This window comes from Choloepus didactylus, chromosome 4 (genome assembly GCF_015220235.1).
Source record: "Choloepus didactylus isolate mChoDid1 chromosome 4, mChoDid1.pri, whole genome shotgun sequence".
Classification (NCBI taxonomy): Eukaryota; Metazoa; Chordata; class Mammalia; order Pilosa; family Megalonychidae; genus Choloepus; species Choloepus didactylus.
Genome location: NC_051310.1, coordinates 186,839,088 through 186,855,817, shown reverse-complemented (window position 1 = coordinate 186,855,817; position 16,730 = coordinate 186,839,088). Strand labels below are relative to the sequence as shown.

Here is a 16,730-nt window from a genome sequence, read left to right as displayed (position 1 = left end):
GGAGAGCTTAAAATATTCTCTGACAAACAGACAACAAGAGAGTTTGTGAACAAGATACCTGTGCTACAGGAAATACTAAAGGAAGGACTACAGACAAATATGAAAAGACAGGAGTGAGAGGTTTGGAACACAATTTTGGGTGACAGTAGCACAATAATGTAAGTACACTGAACAAAGATAACTGTGAGTATGGCTGAAAGACGAAGGTGAGGAGCATGTGGGACACCAGAAGGAAAGAGGAAAGATAAAGACTGGGACTGCATAACTCACTAAAACCTAGAGTACTCAACAATTATGATAAAATATACAGATATGTTTTTAAATGAAGGAGAATAAATGAATGTCAACCTTGAAAGGTGTTAAAAAATAAGGTGGTATCAGGGGAAAAAAATACAATCAATGCAAACTAGAGAGTATAGTTAACAGAAACATTGTATCATGCTTCCTTTAATGTAACAAAGGCAATATACCAAAGCTAAATGCCTATGAAAGATGGACGTAAGGGAGGGGTATGGGACTCTTGGCATTGGTGATGTTACCTGACTCTTTTATTCTACTTTAGTTTAATTCTACATTTCCTTTTGTTGCTTTTTAGCTGCCGTTTTTTTTCTTTCTTTTTCTTTTGTCCCTCTACCTTCTTTGATTCTTCCTCCTTCTTGGTGGAAGAAATGGAGATGTCCGTATATAGATAGTGGTGATGGTGGTGAACACATAAATACGTGACTATACAGGGAACCAATGATTATTTACGTAGGATGGAATGTATAGTAGGTGAACCAAACCATCTTAAAAAAAAAAAAACAGGTTGATGAAGAAACCTTGAGGGCATTATATTCAGTGAAATCAGTCAGACACAAAAGGGCAAATATTGTTTAGTCTCACTGACAAGAACTAATTATAATATGTAAACTCACAGACATGAAATATAAGTCACCAGGATATAGTGTGAGGCTAAAGAACAGGGAGCAGTTGCTGATTATCAGCAGAATGTTTGGAAATGGACAGAGGTGAATGGTAGCACACTACTGTGAGAATAACTAACAGTGCTGAATGGTGTATGAATGTGGTGGAAAGGAGAAGCTCAGAGTCACGTATGTCACCAGAAGGAAAGTTAGAGGTTAAAAAGTGGGAATGTATAAAACAGTAAATCTTGTGGTGGACAATATCTGTGATCAACTGTACAAATATTAGAAATCTCTTTCATGAACTAGAACAAATGTATGACAATATAACTAGAAGTTAATAATATAGGGGTATATAGGAAAAAAATATACCTACTGCAAACTATGAACTACAGTTAGTAGTGTTTTAACATTGTTTCATCAACAGTTACAAATGTACTAAGCCAATACTATGGGTCAATAATGGGGGAGGCTTAGGGGTATGGGAGGATTTGAGTTTTCTTTTTTTGTCTTTATTTCTTTTCTGGAGTAACGAAAATATTTTAAAATTGAAAAAAAAAATGAATTGTGGTGATCAATGCACAGCTTTATGACAGTACCGTGGGCAAATGATTGTGCACTTTGGATCTTTGGATGATTGTATGGTATGTGAATGTTCTAGTTTGCTAATGCTGCTGGAATGCAGAACACCAGAGATGGACTGACTTTTATAAAAGGGGGATTATTTGGTTACACAGTTACAGTCTTAAGGCCATAAAAGTGTCCAAGGTAACACATCAGCAATCGGGTACCTTCACTGGAGGATGGCCAATGGTATCTGGAAAACCTCTGTTAGCTGGGAAGGCATGTGGCTGGTGTCTGCTCCAAAGTACTGGTTTCAAAATGGCTTTCTCCCCAGACGTTCCTCTCTAGGCTGCAGTTCCTCAAAAATATCACTCTTAGTTGCACTTGGGGTATTTGTCCTCTCTTAGCTTCTCCGGAGCAAGAGTCTGCTTTCAACGGCCATCTTCAAACTGTCTCTCATCTGCAGCTCCTGTGCTTTCTTCAGAGTGTCCCTCTTGGCTGTAGCTCCTCTTCAAACGTTCACTCTCAGCTGCACTGAGTTATCTCTGCCTGTCACCTTATTTACATGGCTCCACTTATCAAGGCCCACCCTGAATGGGTGGGGCCATGCCTCCATGGAAATATCTCATCAGAATTATCACCTACATTTGGGTGGGGCGCATTTCCCTACAAACAACCTAATCCAAATGTTCCAACTTAATCCCCAATAATATGTCTGCCCCACAAGATTGCATCAAAGAATATGGCTTTTTCTGGGGGACATAATACATTCAAACCAGCACAGTGAACAATCTCAATAAAATTAAATTAAAAAAAAAAAATCATACACCATGACCAAGTGGGGTTCATTCCAGGCATGCAAGGATGGTTCAACATAAGAAAATCAATCAATGTAATACAACACATTAACAAATCAAAAGGGAAAAATCAAACGATCATCTCAGTAGATGCTAAAAAGGCATTCGACAAAATCCAGCATCCTTTTTTTGATAAAAACACTTCAAAACATAGGAATTGAAGGAAACTTCCTCAACGTAATAAAGGGAATATATGAAAAACCCACAGCCAGCATAGTACTCAACGGCGAGAGACTGAAAGCCTTCCCTCTGAGATCAGGAATGAGACAAGGATGCCCACTGTCACCACTGTTATTTAACATTGTGCTAGAAGTTCTAGCCAGAGCAATCCGGCAACACAAAGAAATAAAAGGCATCCAAATTGGGAAGGAAGAAGTAAAACTGTCATTATTTGCAGATGATATGATCTTATATTTGGAAAACCCTGAGAAATCAATGACACAGCTACTTGAGCTAATAAACAAATTCAGCAAAGTGGTGGGATACAAGATTAATGCACATAAGTCAGTAATGTTCCTATACACTAGATATCACCTAACTAAAGAAACACTCAAGAAAAAGATTCCATTTTCAATAGCAACTAAAAAATCAAGTACCTAGGAATAAACTTAACCAAGGATGTAAAAGACCTATACATAGAAAATTACATAACTTTTACTAAAAGAAACAGAAGGGGACCTAAAAATGTAGAAAAATATTCCTTGTTCCTGGATAGGAAAGCTAAACGTCATTAAGATGTCAATTTTACCCAAACTCATCTACAGATTCAATGCAATTCCTATCAAAATTCCAACAACGTACTTTGCAGACTTGGAAAAGCTAGTTATCAAATTTATTTGGAAGGAAAAGATGCCTTGAATTGCTAAAAACATTCTAAAAAAGAAAAACGAAGTGGGAAGACTTATACTTCCTGACTTTGAAGCTTATTATAAAGCCACAGTAGTCAAAACAGCATGTTACTGGCACAAAGATAGACATATTGATCAATGGAATCAAACTGAGAATTTGGAGATAGACCCCAAAATCTATCAAAGATCTATAAAAGACTGATCTTTCTTAAGGCTACCAAAACCACTGAACTGGGACATTAACAGTCTATTCAACAAATGGGGATGGGAGAACTCGAAATCCATATCTGAAAGAAGGAAAGAGGACCCGTACCTCACAACCTACACAAAAATTAACTCAAAGTGGATTAAAGACCTCAGTATAAGAGACAGCACCATAAAACTCCTAGAAGATAATGTAGGGAATCATTTTCAAGATCTTGTATTAGGAATTCACTTCCTAGACTTTACACCCAAAGCACAAGCAACAAAAGAAAAATAGATAAATGGGAACTCCTCAAAATTAAAAGCTCTGTACTTCAAAGGAATTTGTCTAAAAAGTGAAGAGGCAGCCAACTCAATGGGAAAAAATATTTGGAAACCATGTATCTGACAAAAGACTGGTATCTTGCATATATAAAGAAATCCTACAACTCAAAGACAATAGGACCATGACCACCCAATTATAAAATGGGCAAAAGATATGAAAAGACATTTCAGGGAAGAAGAAATACAAACGGCTAAAAAACACATGAAAAATGTTCATCTTCACTAGCTATCAGGGAGATGCAAATTAAGATCACAACGAGATATCATCTCACACCAATTAGAATGGCTGCCATTAAACAAACAGGAAACTACAAATACTAGAGATGATGTGGAGAAATTGGAACTCTTATTCATTGCTAGTGGGACTAAATAATGACACAGCCACTCTGAAAGAGAGCCTGGCAGTTCCTTTGAAAACCAGATATCGAGTTACCCTTTGATCCAGCAATTTCACTTCTCAGTATATACCCAAAAGATCTGAAAGCCGTGACACAAACAGATAAGTGCACATCAATGTTCATAGCGGCATTATTCACAATTGCCAAGAGATGGAAACAATCCAAATGTCCTTCAACAGATGAGTAGATAAACAAAATGTGGTACATACACACAATGGAAAACTATGAGGTGATAAGAAGGAACGACATCCTGAAACATAGGACAACATGGATGAACCTTGAAGACATAGTGCTGAGTGAAACAAACCAGACACAAAAACAGAGCTATTGCATGTTACCTCTAATGGGAACTCTGTGAAGAATGTAAAATAAATATTTTATATTGTACAATGTAGGGGACCTAGAGATAGACAGCAAATAGTGAAGGGGGAACGATAATCTAATAAGAACAGATAAGCTATGGAAGGTAATTTCAATGTTATGGGAATGTTCAGGAATGATTATAGTTTGCAAACTTTCTTGGGTATGGCAGGATCATGTTGAAAGCAATGCAGTTATTTTAGGTTATTTGTTTTTCTTATTCCTTTGTTTTGTTAGAGTTTGTTAATTTTCTTGGGGTATGGTAGGAACATGTTGGAAGCAATGTCATTATTTTAGAGTATTTGTTTTTCTTATTCCTTTGTCTGGATATAGTTTATTAATTTTCTTGGGGTAAGGTAGGAACATGTTGGAAGTAAAGTACCTATTTTAGGTTATTTGTTTTTCTTAATCCTTTGCTTTGTTTTGCTTGAAATGTTGTGAGTTTTTTGTTGTTTTTTTAATTTTTCGATAAAGTTACAAAATTTAAAAAAAATCACTAAGAGAGTGAAAACTCAAGTCAGAATAGAAAAGAACATTTCTAACACAAATAACCAGCAAAGGGCTCATACTCACTATAAAAAGAGCACCTATGAATCAAAAGACAGACAATGCCAAGTGATAACAAGGATTTAGATATAAGGGAACTCAACGTGGATGAATCTCATAAACATAATATTGAATGAAAGAAGGCAGACACAAAAGTGAGCATACTATGATTCTATTCATTCAAAATCAGGAAAAACTAATCTGTGGTGCTCAAAGACAGGAAAGTAGTTTCCTATGAAGAGGACCAAGAGTCTACCATTTTAGAGGGGCTACAACGTTAGTAACGATCTGTTATGTTAGTAATGATCTATTTCTTATCCTGATGGTGAGTACCTGGGTATTATGTTAGGTAACCTCTAAGATGGTCCCCAATGATCCTTGTCAATCCTCTCTCCTTTACTGTTGGCTAGACTTACTGACTCGAATATGGCAGAAGACACAGGATGTCATTTCTGAATTTAGATTATAAAAAACCTGTGGCTTCCTTCTTGGATGGCTCTCTCAGACCACTCACCCTGAGGCAAGTCAGCTGCCATGCTGTAAGACAGCCCTATGGATAGGCCAATGTGATGAGGGACCTAGGCCTGCCATCAACCATGTGAGCAAGCGTGGAGATGATTCCCTTAGCTGAATCTTCAGAAGAGACCACAGACCCAAATGACAGCTTGAATGCAAACTCATGAGAAAACTGAGCCAAACGTACCCAGCTAAGTTGAGCCCAGATTCCTGACACATAGAAACTGTAAGACAATGAATTTTGGTTGTTTAAATCCACTAATTTTTAGTGTAATTTCTTCCACAGCCATCAATAATTAATACAGATATGTTCACTTTGTAATTCATTACAATGTACACTTATGATGTATATGTCATACCTCTAATAAAAAACTTAAAACCATTACAAGTGCATTATGAAGAAATTAATAATTTAGCTCATTATCATTTTGTAAAATTGTACAGCATTCTAGTACATAGGTTTACCTTCATTATTTAACCAATCTCTTATTTAAAGAGATTTAGGTTCTTTCCAAGTTTTACCTATAATTAACCCTGTGATAAATACCCTTGGTATAGTCCTTCTTGAGCACTTATTTGCTTCTAATGATTTCCTAGACATGGAATTCCTGGGCCAAAGGTTATACATATACACTTTAAAAATGTTACACACCATCAAACTACCTGCAAAAATAATGTTCTAATTTGCTGTTTCTCTACATTCTGCTAATACTGGTTACTGTTAAACTTCGCAATCTCTTATATATTGATAAAGAAAGGAAAGAAGGAAGGGAAGGAGGGAGGGAACAAGAAAAATATTCTGTTGTTTTTATTTCTTCAGAAATTGGTGATTCTATGTAGTCATGCTTTTATAGCCATTTGTGTATATTCTTTTTTGAACCATCTAATCAAGTGCTTTGCCTTTTTTTCCACTTGAGTGCTCTGTGAGAACTGCATATTAGGGATATGGACATTTTATCCACTACAGAGGTTACAAGTACTTCTTGCCAGTTTTTCATCTTCCAATCTAGTTCATAGTGTTTTTTGACTTTACACAAGTCTTAAAATTAAATTTTAAGTAGTCGTATCTACCAATATTTGTTTCCACTACTAGGCTTAAAGGCCTTTTTTTCCCAAGCTTATCAATAATAATCGTGTTTTCATCTAGCATTTCTATGGGTTCATTATTTAAATATTTGACACATGTAGTATTTATTTTGCTCTAAGGAACAAATGAAACATTCCCAAGATAGAATTTGGAGACCAACAGAGAGAATAAGAGGCAGAAAACAAGGATGGTGAGGCCAGAAGTAGTCTTACTCTCCAGACTGACAGCACTCAAGACAGTACAAAAACATGTCAACGTCCCTGAGTAGTAACCACTGTCTTATTTATAACACAACTATTTGTCTAGTTTCTGGTTGCACTACATTTCTGAAATGTAAAGTATCAGCTAATTTCTTCAATTCTCAGATCTTTGTCTCCTACATTCATAATGCTATTCTAAATGGTTAGAGTCTGCCTATATTCTGACCTCCACATAAAGCGGAAGGTTATTACTGGAAAATAATATTTTACTTGTGTGGCGCCTGATTATTTTCCTAGTTTGTCAACAGCCTTTGCCACAGAAAAAATGCCCTCCACTTATATTTACAAGTTTACACCATTACATGAATGATTTACAATATAATGATGAATTTTTCTTCACCCCATCTATCCCAAATTTAACTTACCCTGTCATAGAGTTCAATGATTAAGTGATAAGCAGCTTCATCACTTCCAAATTGAAAATCTACAATTCTATCGACACCAAGCTGTTTTGCACTGACTAATCTCCGACTCTTCAAATGTTTTCGGCACTAACAAGAAAAAAGAAGAAAGAGGCATTTGTATAGTAAAATTGAATTTCTAATCATTTGGTATTGTTTTAAAAATAAGTTTATTTTCATTACGATCAAGAATAATATCTTTAAAGTAGTAAATAAGACATTTTAACTATAAAATAAAAGTTTGCAGATAATAATCAAAGGAGAAATTTTACTTTGGACAACTAGCAGCTAATTTTGAAATTCTTTCACATTCAATTTTTAAATAGAAAGTAAGACTAAAAGCTAAATTTGCTTGTTGTTTGAAACCACTAATAATTCCCTTGTTCAAAAACTGATAACCTCACTCAGGGCCATAAATTTTTTTTTAAACTATTTATTCTGAAATACTTTCAAACTTTCAAGACAATTACAAAAATAATACAAACTCCATAAAGACAACTCAAATATACCCCTACCCTCCCAAACACCCAGACCTACCAATTTTTACATTTTGCATATTTGCCATATGATTCTATCTATCCATCAATCTACCAATTCATCTATCTATCCATCTGTCTATTTAACAATTCAATTTCTGAACACCTGAATGTAGGTTGTATATGTCTTGCTTTTTGAACACTTAAGACTGCCATGTACATTTCCAAATCACCAGGATACACATTCTTCTCTAGTGATCACGGATCTTTCTCCAGAATAGACCATATACTGGGACATAAAACAAGCCTCAATAAATTTTAAAAAATTGAATTTATTCAAAACACATTCTCTGACCACAATGGAATACAAATAGAAGTCAATAACCATCAGAGACTTAGAAAATTCACAAACACCTGGAGGTTAAAAAAGAGGGGGAGATGAAAACATCCTGGATAATCAAAAGCTGAGGGACTTCATCACCAGTAGATCAGTCCTATAAGAAATGCTAAAGGGAATTGTGCAGGCTGAAAGGAAGGGACACTAAACAACTGACTGAAATCACATGAAGAAATAAAGATTTCCAGTAAAGATCACATGGTAAATATAAATACCAATACTACTGTATTTTTGATTTGTAACTCCACTGTTTACTTCCTGCAGGATCTAAAATACATAAACTGTAATGATAAATCAGTGGTTTTGGACTCAATGTAAAATATGTAATTTTTGACAAGAATTACATAAAGGTGGGGGAATGGAGGACTATAGGAACATAGTTTACATGTCCTATTGAAATTAAGTTGGTATCAAAGAAAAACAAGATTGTTATAGACTTAAGCTTTTAAATTTAAGCCCCACGGTAAACACAAAGAAAGTATCAGAGAACATGACCATAGAGGTGAAAAGTAGAGTATGGGTTACAAGAAGTGGGGGAATGGGCAATGAGGAGTTAAGAAATGAGTGTAGGGTTTCTGTTTGGGGTAAAGGGAAATTTCTAGTAATGGATGGTGGGATGGTGATGGCATTGCAACATTCTAAATGTGATTAATCCCACTAATGGAATGCTAGGGAGGGGTTAGAATGGGAAGATTTAGGCTGTATATGTGTTTCCACAATTGGAAAAAAAAAAAAAAAGACAGTCTAAATAGATATTGACAATTAAATGCCAAGAATGATCCTGAATGGGATCTGAGGATGGAGGAGAGGAGGCTCAAAGGCACACAGTTGTGACATAAGGAAAAAAAAGGAAATATAGAATGTAAGCTTTGTATCAATGTTGAATTTCTTGAACTTCCTAACTGCACTTAATGGGACTGTATAAAAGAATATTCTTGTTCATGGGGAATGTATATGTGAATTCCATTGTTTGTTCAAGGATGTGTGCAGCTTGCTCTCATATGTTCAGAAGACAGAGCAATAGATGATGGATGATAGATAGGGAGGGAGGAGGAAGGGAAAGAAAGAAATGGTGGTGTGACAGGATGTTAAAGTTAGTGGATCGGGGTATCGGGGGAGAGGGGTCAGGGTATGTGAGAGTTCTGTGTATGGGGTTTGTATTGTTTTTGCAACTGTTCCTGTAAATTTGAATTAATTTCAAAATAAAATTAAAAAAAAAAAAAGGAACAGAGTGGTATAGAGAAACTACCCATCATGTGTTAAAGACTATACTTAATAGGAATATTTTACCATTACTACACTAATACTAGGGATGAATAATTGGCAGCTGATAAGAGCTCTGGGATGTGTTATAATTGTTTAAAGTTGAGTGATGATGATTATACAACTAAATGAAGATAATGTAAGAAACTGACAGTTTATCTTGGGATAGAATATATATTAAGTGAATTTAGGAACTCACTACTTAATAAATCAAGCCCTCAACTTGAGGCTTGCTCTTGTGAAATTTAGGATTGTAAATAGGAGGCTGAGCCCTCCTATAATTATGCCTAAGAGGCACCTCCAGGGAACCTCTTTTGTTGCTCAGATGTGGCCTTTCTCTCTCTAAGCCCAACTCTGCAAATAAATTCATTAACCTCCCCTCCATGAGGAACATGACTCCCAGGGGAACGAATCTCCCTGGCAGCTTCGTACATGACTCCTGGGAGTGAGCATGGCCCTGGCAGCAAGGGACTGAAAATGCCTACTTGACCAAAAGGGGGAAAAAAGAAAGGTAACAAGCTTAAGTCACAGTGGCTGCGAGATCCCAAATAGAGTCAAGAGACTATCCTGGAGGACTCTCTTATGCAAGCTACATTTAGAAATCCCAAATAGCCACAGTATGCCATGCCCTTACCAAAAGGAGCTCCCAAATACCTAGGTCCCTACCTGAGATTCTATAAAAGATTCACTCACTAACTTTAATCATTCAGAAACTTAAATCCACTAGAGTGTCCCTATATCAGACAAGTCCTAAAAGCCAGAGACAACAGCCCCTTTAAGATCAACAATTAGATGCAGCCCTCTTCCCCATACCGTCAACAACCCCTTTAATATGAACAAGTTAGGGTGCTCACTGCCTAGACACCCCTGAAGATGAAGAAAGAGATTAAGTGAGAGGAAGGGTAGCAACAAACAATAAAAGATTTAACAGAGGTCTATGAATACTGAAACTTTATATAATTATATATATTTTTTGGGATGCTGGGGTGTTGGAATAGCTGGAAGGAGGTAAATGACATGGTGATACTGCAGCCTACAGCACCCTTTGGGATTTCTCTATAGCTGCTCATTGGATTGTGCCTTGAAGGTCTTCATCTTTCTGTATATACCTTGTATTGCATAACATGGAGAGGACTGAGACTGTGGAACTGTAGACCAAAACAGTTTTTGAAATTACCTAAGTAACTGCTTGTTGAGCTGTAAATTGAGAGTTTACACCTTTCTGTATGCATGTCATATTTTACAATAATGGAAATGGCTGAAGTTGTGGAACTGTGTCCCATGACATTCTTTGAGATTTGCTCTCTGACAACTTGTGAAATCACATTTTGAAAGTTATCACTGTTATGTATATATGTTGAAGCTCACAATAAAAACAACACAAAACTTGAAGACTTAAATTTCACAGAGAAGTTAAACTAAAACCATCTTTAAATAAAACAAACAAGAAATATGTATTCATTCTTGAAATTAATGCCAACCCTTCCATAACTAGGAAGAGTTCTTCTCCAGACTTTACAATCTGAACTAACTAAAATTCTCATTTTATGTACTTATGCATTCAGGGAACATATAAGAAAAAACAGACCATCTCCCCATCTTGTTTCAATAGCTCTGATTTAAGAGTGACCTATACTGATACTACTTTAAGCAGTGACCTACACCTAGAGCTATCTATAAAAGCCCAGGGGAAAATCATAATCAATCCTTTCAGAGCCCTCTCCCTCCTTTCCCATAATATTTTTATTCAAGAAAACAAAGTTAAAATGAAGATAAAAGTCATCCTTGGAAAGAACAGTAGTCTATACCATGCAAATTGAGGGGGTAGGGAAGTGTTGAAAAGGAATAATTATCATGGTAAGTATAGACATATAGTACATAGGTAAAGCTTGTTTTGTTTATTTCTCTAAGGACAGCTTGGTGAAAACAACCTTCTGCTCAGTGCCAAAGCTATAGATGGCATCCCCAAATCTGAGCTCTAGGAAAAATAACTGTGATGTACCCCCAGTAGACATGACTCTGCCTGTGCCAGACAACAATAACAAGTCTTTGTTTTTAAGTAACTTTTAAAATGCTTATCATCTGAGAAACATCTGCTCTATTAGAAGGAATATTTCTAAATATTTAGAATGGCATGTATGCCTAACACAAAGAATTCAAACATTTTTTTAAATCAGCCTGATTCGGGGATATTAGACAATCTCAGTATAAAATACACATAGACAGAAAGAGGCAGGCAGGTAGGCAGATACATATCTTCTTGGTCTGTTATCTCATCTATAAAACTGAAATAATATATGGTCTTCTTAATTTGTTCTTAAACAATTTATATGAAATATACATCATTCACATATTCTGCAAAGTGCTACATAAATGTAAAGTGTTTTTATTAAGAACAATTCCCCCCGAAAATTTTTGGTTACTATAAAGTGAATCAAACTTTTAAGAAGAATTTGATAGTTTTGTGACAGCCCTTGTGATTTTGGAAACACTTACATAAACTGTAATCCAAGAATAGATTTTAAGTTGCTAGGGGCAAGGCTGTTCTCTGTAAAGCCCCTAATGAAATAACACAATGTCTATAACAAATTGATTTCTGAAGGAAAGTTAGGACACGAAAAAGGAAATTAACACATATGGAGCCCTAATATGTGGCAGGTATCATGCTAGGTGCTTTAAGTGTTATTTTGATTAGTCCTTACCAATAACTCCATGAGGGACGTATTATCCACAGTTTACATTTAAAGAAAACTAAGTTTAAAGAGTTTAAGCAACTTGTTCCAGGTTATAAAATCATTTAGTTACAAAGCCTTAATTTAAAGATAGATATCTCTAACTCTAAAATCTTCGCTCTATGCCACATGAACTTTCAGTCTACATGCCATGTCAATAGAAGAATGGATCTTCTATTGACATGGCATATAAATGAAGGATCTCAGTTTTAACAGTAAAAACAAAAGCAAACAGAGAAATGAAAAGTAAAAAGAGATAATGGCTTAGTAACATATTAATGTCACTGAGTATTCCAACAAAATACAGATTGGGTAGAGGTATGCAGTTCACAAAAGTGAGTGGTGGAAGGTAAGCCTCAAGTTAAAAAAAGGGGGGAGGGGAGCAGATCACAGAAAGCCAAGAACACCAAGATACAGAATATGGATTTTAACAAATGGGGAACTATGAAATGTAAGCTAACTTAAATGTAAGCTAATGAAAATGATGCTGTGAAAATATTAATGTTCATCTAATACAGTGTTGTTTTGATGGGGAGAAGTGGATTACAGCTAAGAGACAGTACGGTCCAGAGTGCAAAATGCTTGAACTAGAATGAACAAAAAGAAGATCTGGAGCACAATAAGTTATGAAGGAAGAAGTCAATTAATAAATATCTACTTTATTCATCCTATTATCCATTAGACACTCCCTCTACCTTTATTTTATCTCTATTCATAACAGCAAAGAAAACCAAACCGTTTAAAAGCTCAACTGTTAGTGACAAATCTCAGGGCCTTAAAATTTAGCTTCAAGAGTAGTTTACAATTTACCTTCATGGCAAAACTAGATGGCATCAAATTCTTGGGCCACTCAAATTCTGTTGTATGAATTCGTATGCCAGATTCAAGTAAAAGTGTAGCTTTAAAGTCTGGTCTGTAGAAGAAAAAAGAATCAATTATTTTCTTTAGGATATTTGCCAAAGCGGCATCAGTGAAACAAACTAAAGTGCAGGTAAAAAAAAAAAAATCAGTAATTTCATACTTAATTACCAAAGATAAAATAAGACCGTAAAATGCTCTTACTTATGAAGACGAATAAGGTATGTCTTATTATCCACATCATAAACATTGTTTACTCTCATTCCTAGTAAGCTGCAAAGAGAAAGCAAACATGTAATAGACCATACAAGCATTTGAAACATAAAACTACACACTAAACACAATTTAATTAACACGTAGACGTGAGCAGAACCCGCTAAAGAGGAGAACTCGGAGAAAGACACGGAGTCAACCAGGGGGCAGTCAGAAGGCCATCAAACATAACGTAACTAAGAACAAAAGTGGTCGATCAGCCCTAGGAACACTATACAATGCCTTGCATCTTTAAAATGACCCAATATTTTGGGGGGATATATGGTGAAACCAATTAATTTATATTTTTAAAAAAGGCAAACGAGGCCCCATGGAGATGAAATTACCAAGGTCACACAGCTGAATAACAGAAATCAGACTATAATCTAGATTTCAGTCAAGATAAAAAGTCGACCTTTCCTCTCTTTCGGGTATGGAGGGGGGTTGGGAAAACCTGGCCTCCAGACTGAAAACTTCTGGAGCAAATGACCATCATGGTAGTCATTTACTAGCTTTGCTAGTAAAACTAGTATTCTACTAAGGGTCTGCTGCCACAAGGCTCCTAGATCGGTCATACCGGCGCCACAAGAACCCAGGCGACCCAGGCCGACAAAGCGGAACACAAAACCTGGCAAGACTAACACCGCAAGGTGGAAGGTGGTGGGGCACGCGGTCCCTGGGGTCCTCTGGGGGTCCCGAGGGCCAAGGGCTGAACACGCCCGCCCACCCTGGCCTAGCCAGGTCCACAGAAAAGTACTAGAAGAGAATAAGGAGAAACATCAGGCTAGACTTGTTTTCACCGTGAGACCCAGGCCGCTGCCGGCTGCACGCCCCGCACCTGTCGGACGGTACCTGGCATTCAGCTCTGCGAGTACTGCCCGGAGGTCAATAGTGCTAAAGCGAGTCTTCATCTTGAGGGCTCAGAGTGGCTAGCACAGTTTTCTCCCGTGACTGCCCGACCCCGACGCCGCTACTCATCCGCGCATGCGCAATTGGCGGAGCTCTACGGCCGCGCATAAGATCCAAAATTCCTTAAAACTAAATGTTTGCGTCATATTACTGAGGAATTCTGTATCATATCGCCGTCTGTCCTCTTTTCGTTACATCAAAACATTTCGAAGTGAATCCAAACTGCTGTCCCAGACTCACTTCTTCCTTAAACGCTTAGGACTAATCTTGCCCCATTGTGTTTCTGGACTCAAGCTAGCCGTCAGTCGCCATAGCGACCCCTCCTGGTGACAGCAATCTTCGCGGACAGTACGCGGAGGATTTCCCCAGGTAGGCGGCAGGGATCAGTGTGGTAGAGTAACGGAACCCGTTCCACTCAGTTACTTGGACACGTAGGAATTTGAAATGTAACAAACGGAATTTGAAATGAACTGTTTCATTTGCCCTTTGATTACCCTCAACGATCAAAGCGAACTCTCAAAAAGGAGTTGTTATTTTGATGAGTCTTGCTCTCCAAAGGAGCATTCTGAGGAGCATTGTAGGGTTCTTATTCAACCTCGATTTTCGTGTCCCCGAGACTTTACATCGTACCTAGTACACAGTTGGTGCTACAAAAATGCTTGGCAACCTGCATATGTGTTTTTCTAGATTAGGGAGAAAGAAAGGTAGAAATAAAAATAAAACACGATTACCCACCATGAGGGGAAAACAGCTATGTAAGAAGGTAAAGAACTGCAGGTACAGATGCATAGGAAGAAAGGATACTTTGAGAGCTCAAAAGAGACAGGGTCTCACTGTGTTGCCCAGGCTGGAGTGCAGTGGCTACTCACAGGCGCGATCCCACTACTGATCAGCACGGGAGTTTTGACCTGCTCCGTTTCCGACCTGGGCCGGTTCACCCCTCTTTAGGCAACCTGGTGGTCCCCCGCTCCCGGGAGGTCACCATATTGATGCCAAACTTAGTGCGGACGCCCGATCGGCATAGCGCACTACAGCCCAGAACTCCCGGGCTCAAGCGATCCTCCTGCCTCAGCCTCCCGGGTAGCTGGGACTACAGGCGCGCGCCACCGCACCCGGCAGCGAGTTGCAGTCCAGATGGTTTCTTGAGCCTACGGACTGCTCGTCCTGTGAATCAGATGTCTCGCCAGGAGAAGACGACTCAAAGCAGAAAGGAAGCTGTTGCCGTTTCAAAACAAAACAAAACAAACAAAACAAAACAAAAGTATAGAGGCAAAGGAGCTGTAAGAAAAAACTGCACAGCTTTACTGCAAATAAGGCATGATAAACCATACAGAATAGGAAAGAAAGAACGAGAGAGAGAGAGAGAAAGAAAAATTGGAGGTAGATTAGAAAAGACTGGGAGCAGAGATGATTCTAGTCTAAATTGTAAAAGTAAGAGACCTAACTGTACATAAACAATAGGGTACTAAGGTTCTCATGTTGACTCCCAAGGCATTCCCAAAAGAATGCCTAGATATTTTGCCTGACTTAGTCCATGTAAAGCTGCCACATGGAGTGAGACAACACTCAGGTGAATGGTGCTTGTTTAAAAAAATAATGAACTGAAGTACTTTATAGCAAAATTCCTACCTTAGGATCTCTAAACTTATAAGATATGAGCTAGATGTTAAGGTTAACATTGGACAGTGAGCCCATCTCCTAACTCATACTTAGCTTCTGCCTTGTCTGTCAAGGAAAACGGGCATCAAAAGTAAAGGAAAGAACCACCCTTTAATTTTGTAACTTGTAAAAATGTTTATTCATTATAGTGGGTCATTATTTAGGGTTGCTGTTCTATTGGCCATTGTTTTTACTGTAAGCATATTGCCAAGGGATAATTTCAATATTTCAAAGAGAGAAAAGTTACACTTTGCACAATGGAATCTTGATCTTTTACTATTAGTCTAGTAGTTCCTGTTGTTTTAGCTGTCTTATAATAAATTCCACACAATATGCTGATTAATAAATAGTAAAAAAAGGATCCTGGCTTATTTAATATGTACATCTTTGGGGAAAAGAGGGGTTATAATTTTACAATAGTTTTTTATTTTATTTGCTGAAAATGGTTTGCTTTTAACAAGTGGGAAGAAAACTTGTAAAATTCATGTGATTTGGGGCTTTTGAGATATTATCATAATAAACTGCTACTTCTACAAAAAGAAAAAGTAAAGGCAAGAACATATATAAGGAAGAAGGATAGATGAAGAGAAGTGTAAAGATTACCAAGGATCTTCATTTACTACTGAATTTTATCGTTTCTATTTTTTTTTTTTTTTTTTTTTAGATCATTTCTCTATTTTGAGAAAATCCTGAACTAGGGATACTTGAGGACTTCTGAAAAAGAAATAAGAGGTACTGAAAGGTGGGCAAATAATCTTCTCATTTTCAAGGAAAAGACAAAAGTGAATATCTTAAAGCATAGACAGATGCTATTGATATTTGTCCCAAGCAAAAATGTAATAGAGATCATTAATGGGTGATTTATAGGCGCCTGGAGCTGTGGTTCTCAAACCTTAATGTGCATAACAACTGCTGGG

At 37.1% G+C, this 16,730-nt stretch overlaps 1 protein-coding gene across 2 annotated transcripts in view; it reads right to left on the bottom strand.

Moving 5' to 3' along the window:
- NEMF (nuclear export mediator factor) overlaps positions 1 to 14,222 on the bottom strand; it is a 79,979-nt gene extending 65,757 nt beyond the window's left edge. The window contains exons 1-4 of one of the 2 annotated variants that reach the window (XM_037834936.1): positions 14,098 to 14,222; positions 13,198 to 13,266; positions 12,946 to 13,048; positions 7,232 to 7,357 (exon numbers count right to left, since the gene is read on the bottom strand). In XM_037834936.1, coding sequence (XP_037690864.1) covers positions 7,232 to 7,357; positions 12,946 to 13,048; positions 13,198 to 13,266; positions 14,098 to 14,156 — 357 coding nt within the window. In that variant the 5' untranslated portion in view covers positions 14,157 to 14,222. Of the gene's footprint in view, positions 1 to 7,231; positions 7,358 to 12,945; positions 13,049 to 13,197; positions 13,267 to 14,083 lie in introns of both variants that reach the window. The other variant, XM_037834937.1, reaches the window with a different exon arrangement.
- Positions 14,223 to 16,730: the final 2,508 nt, after the last annotated feature.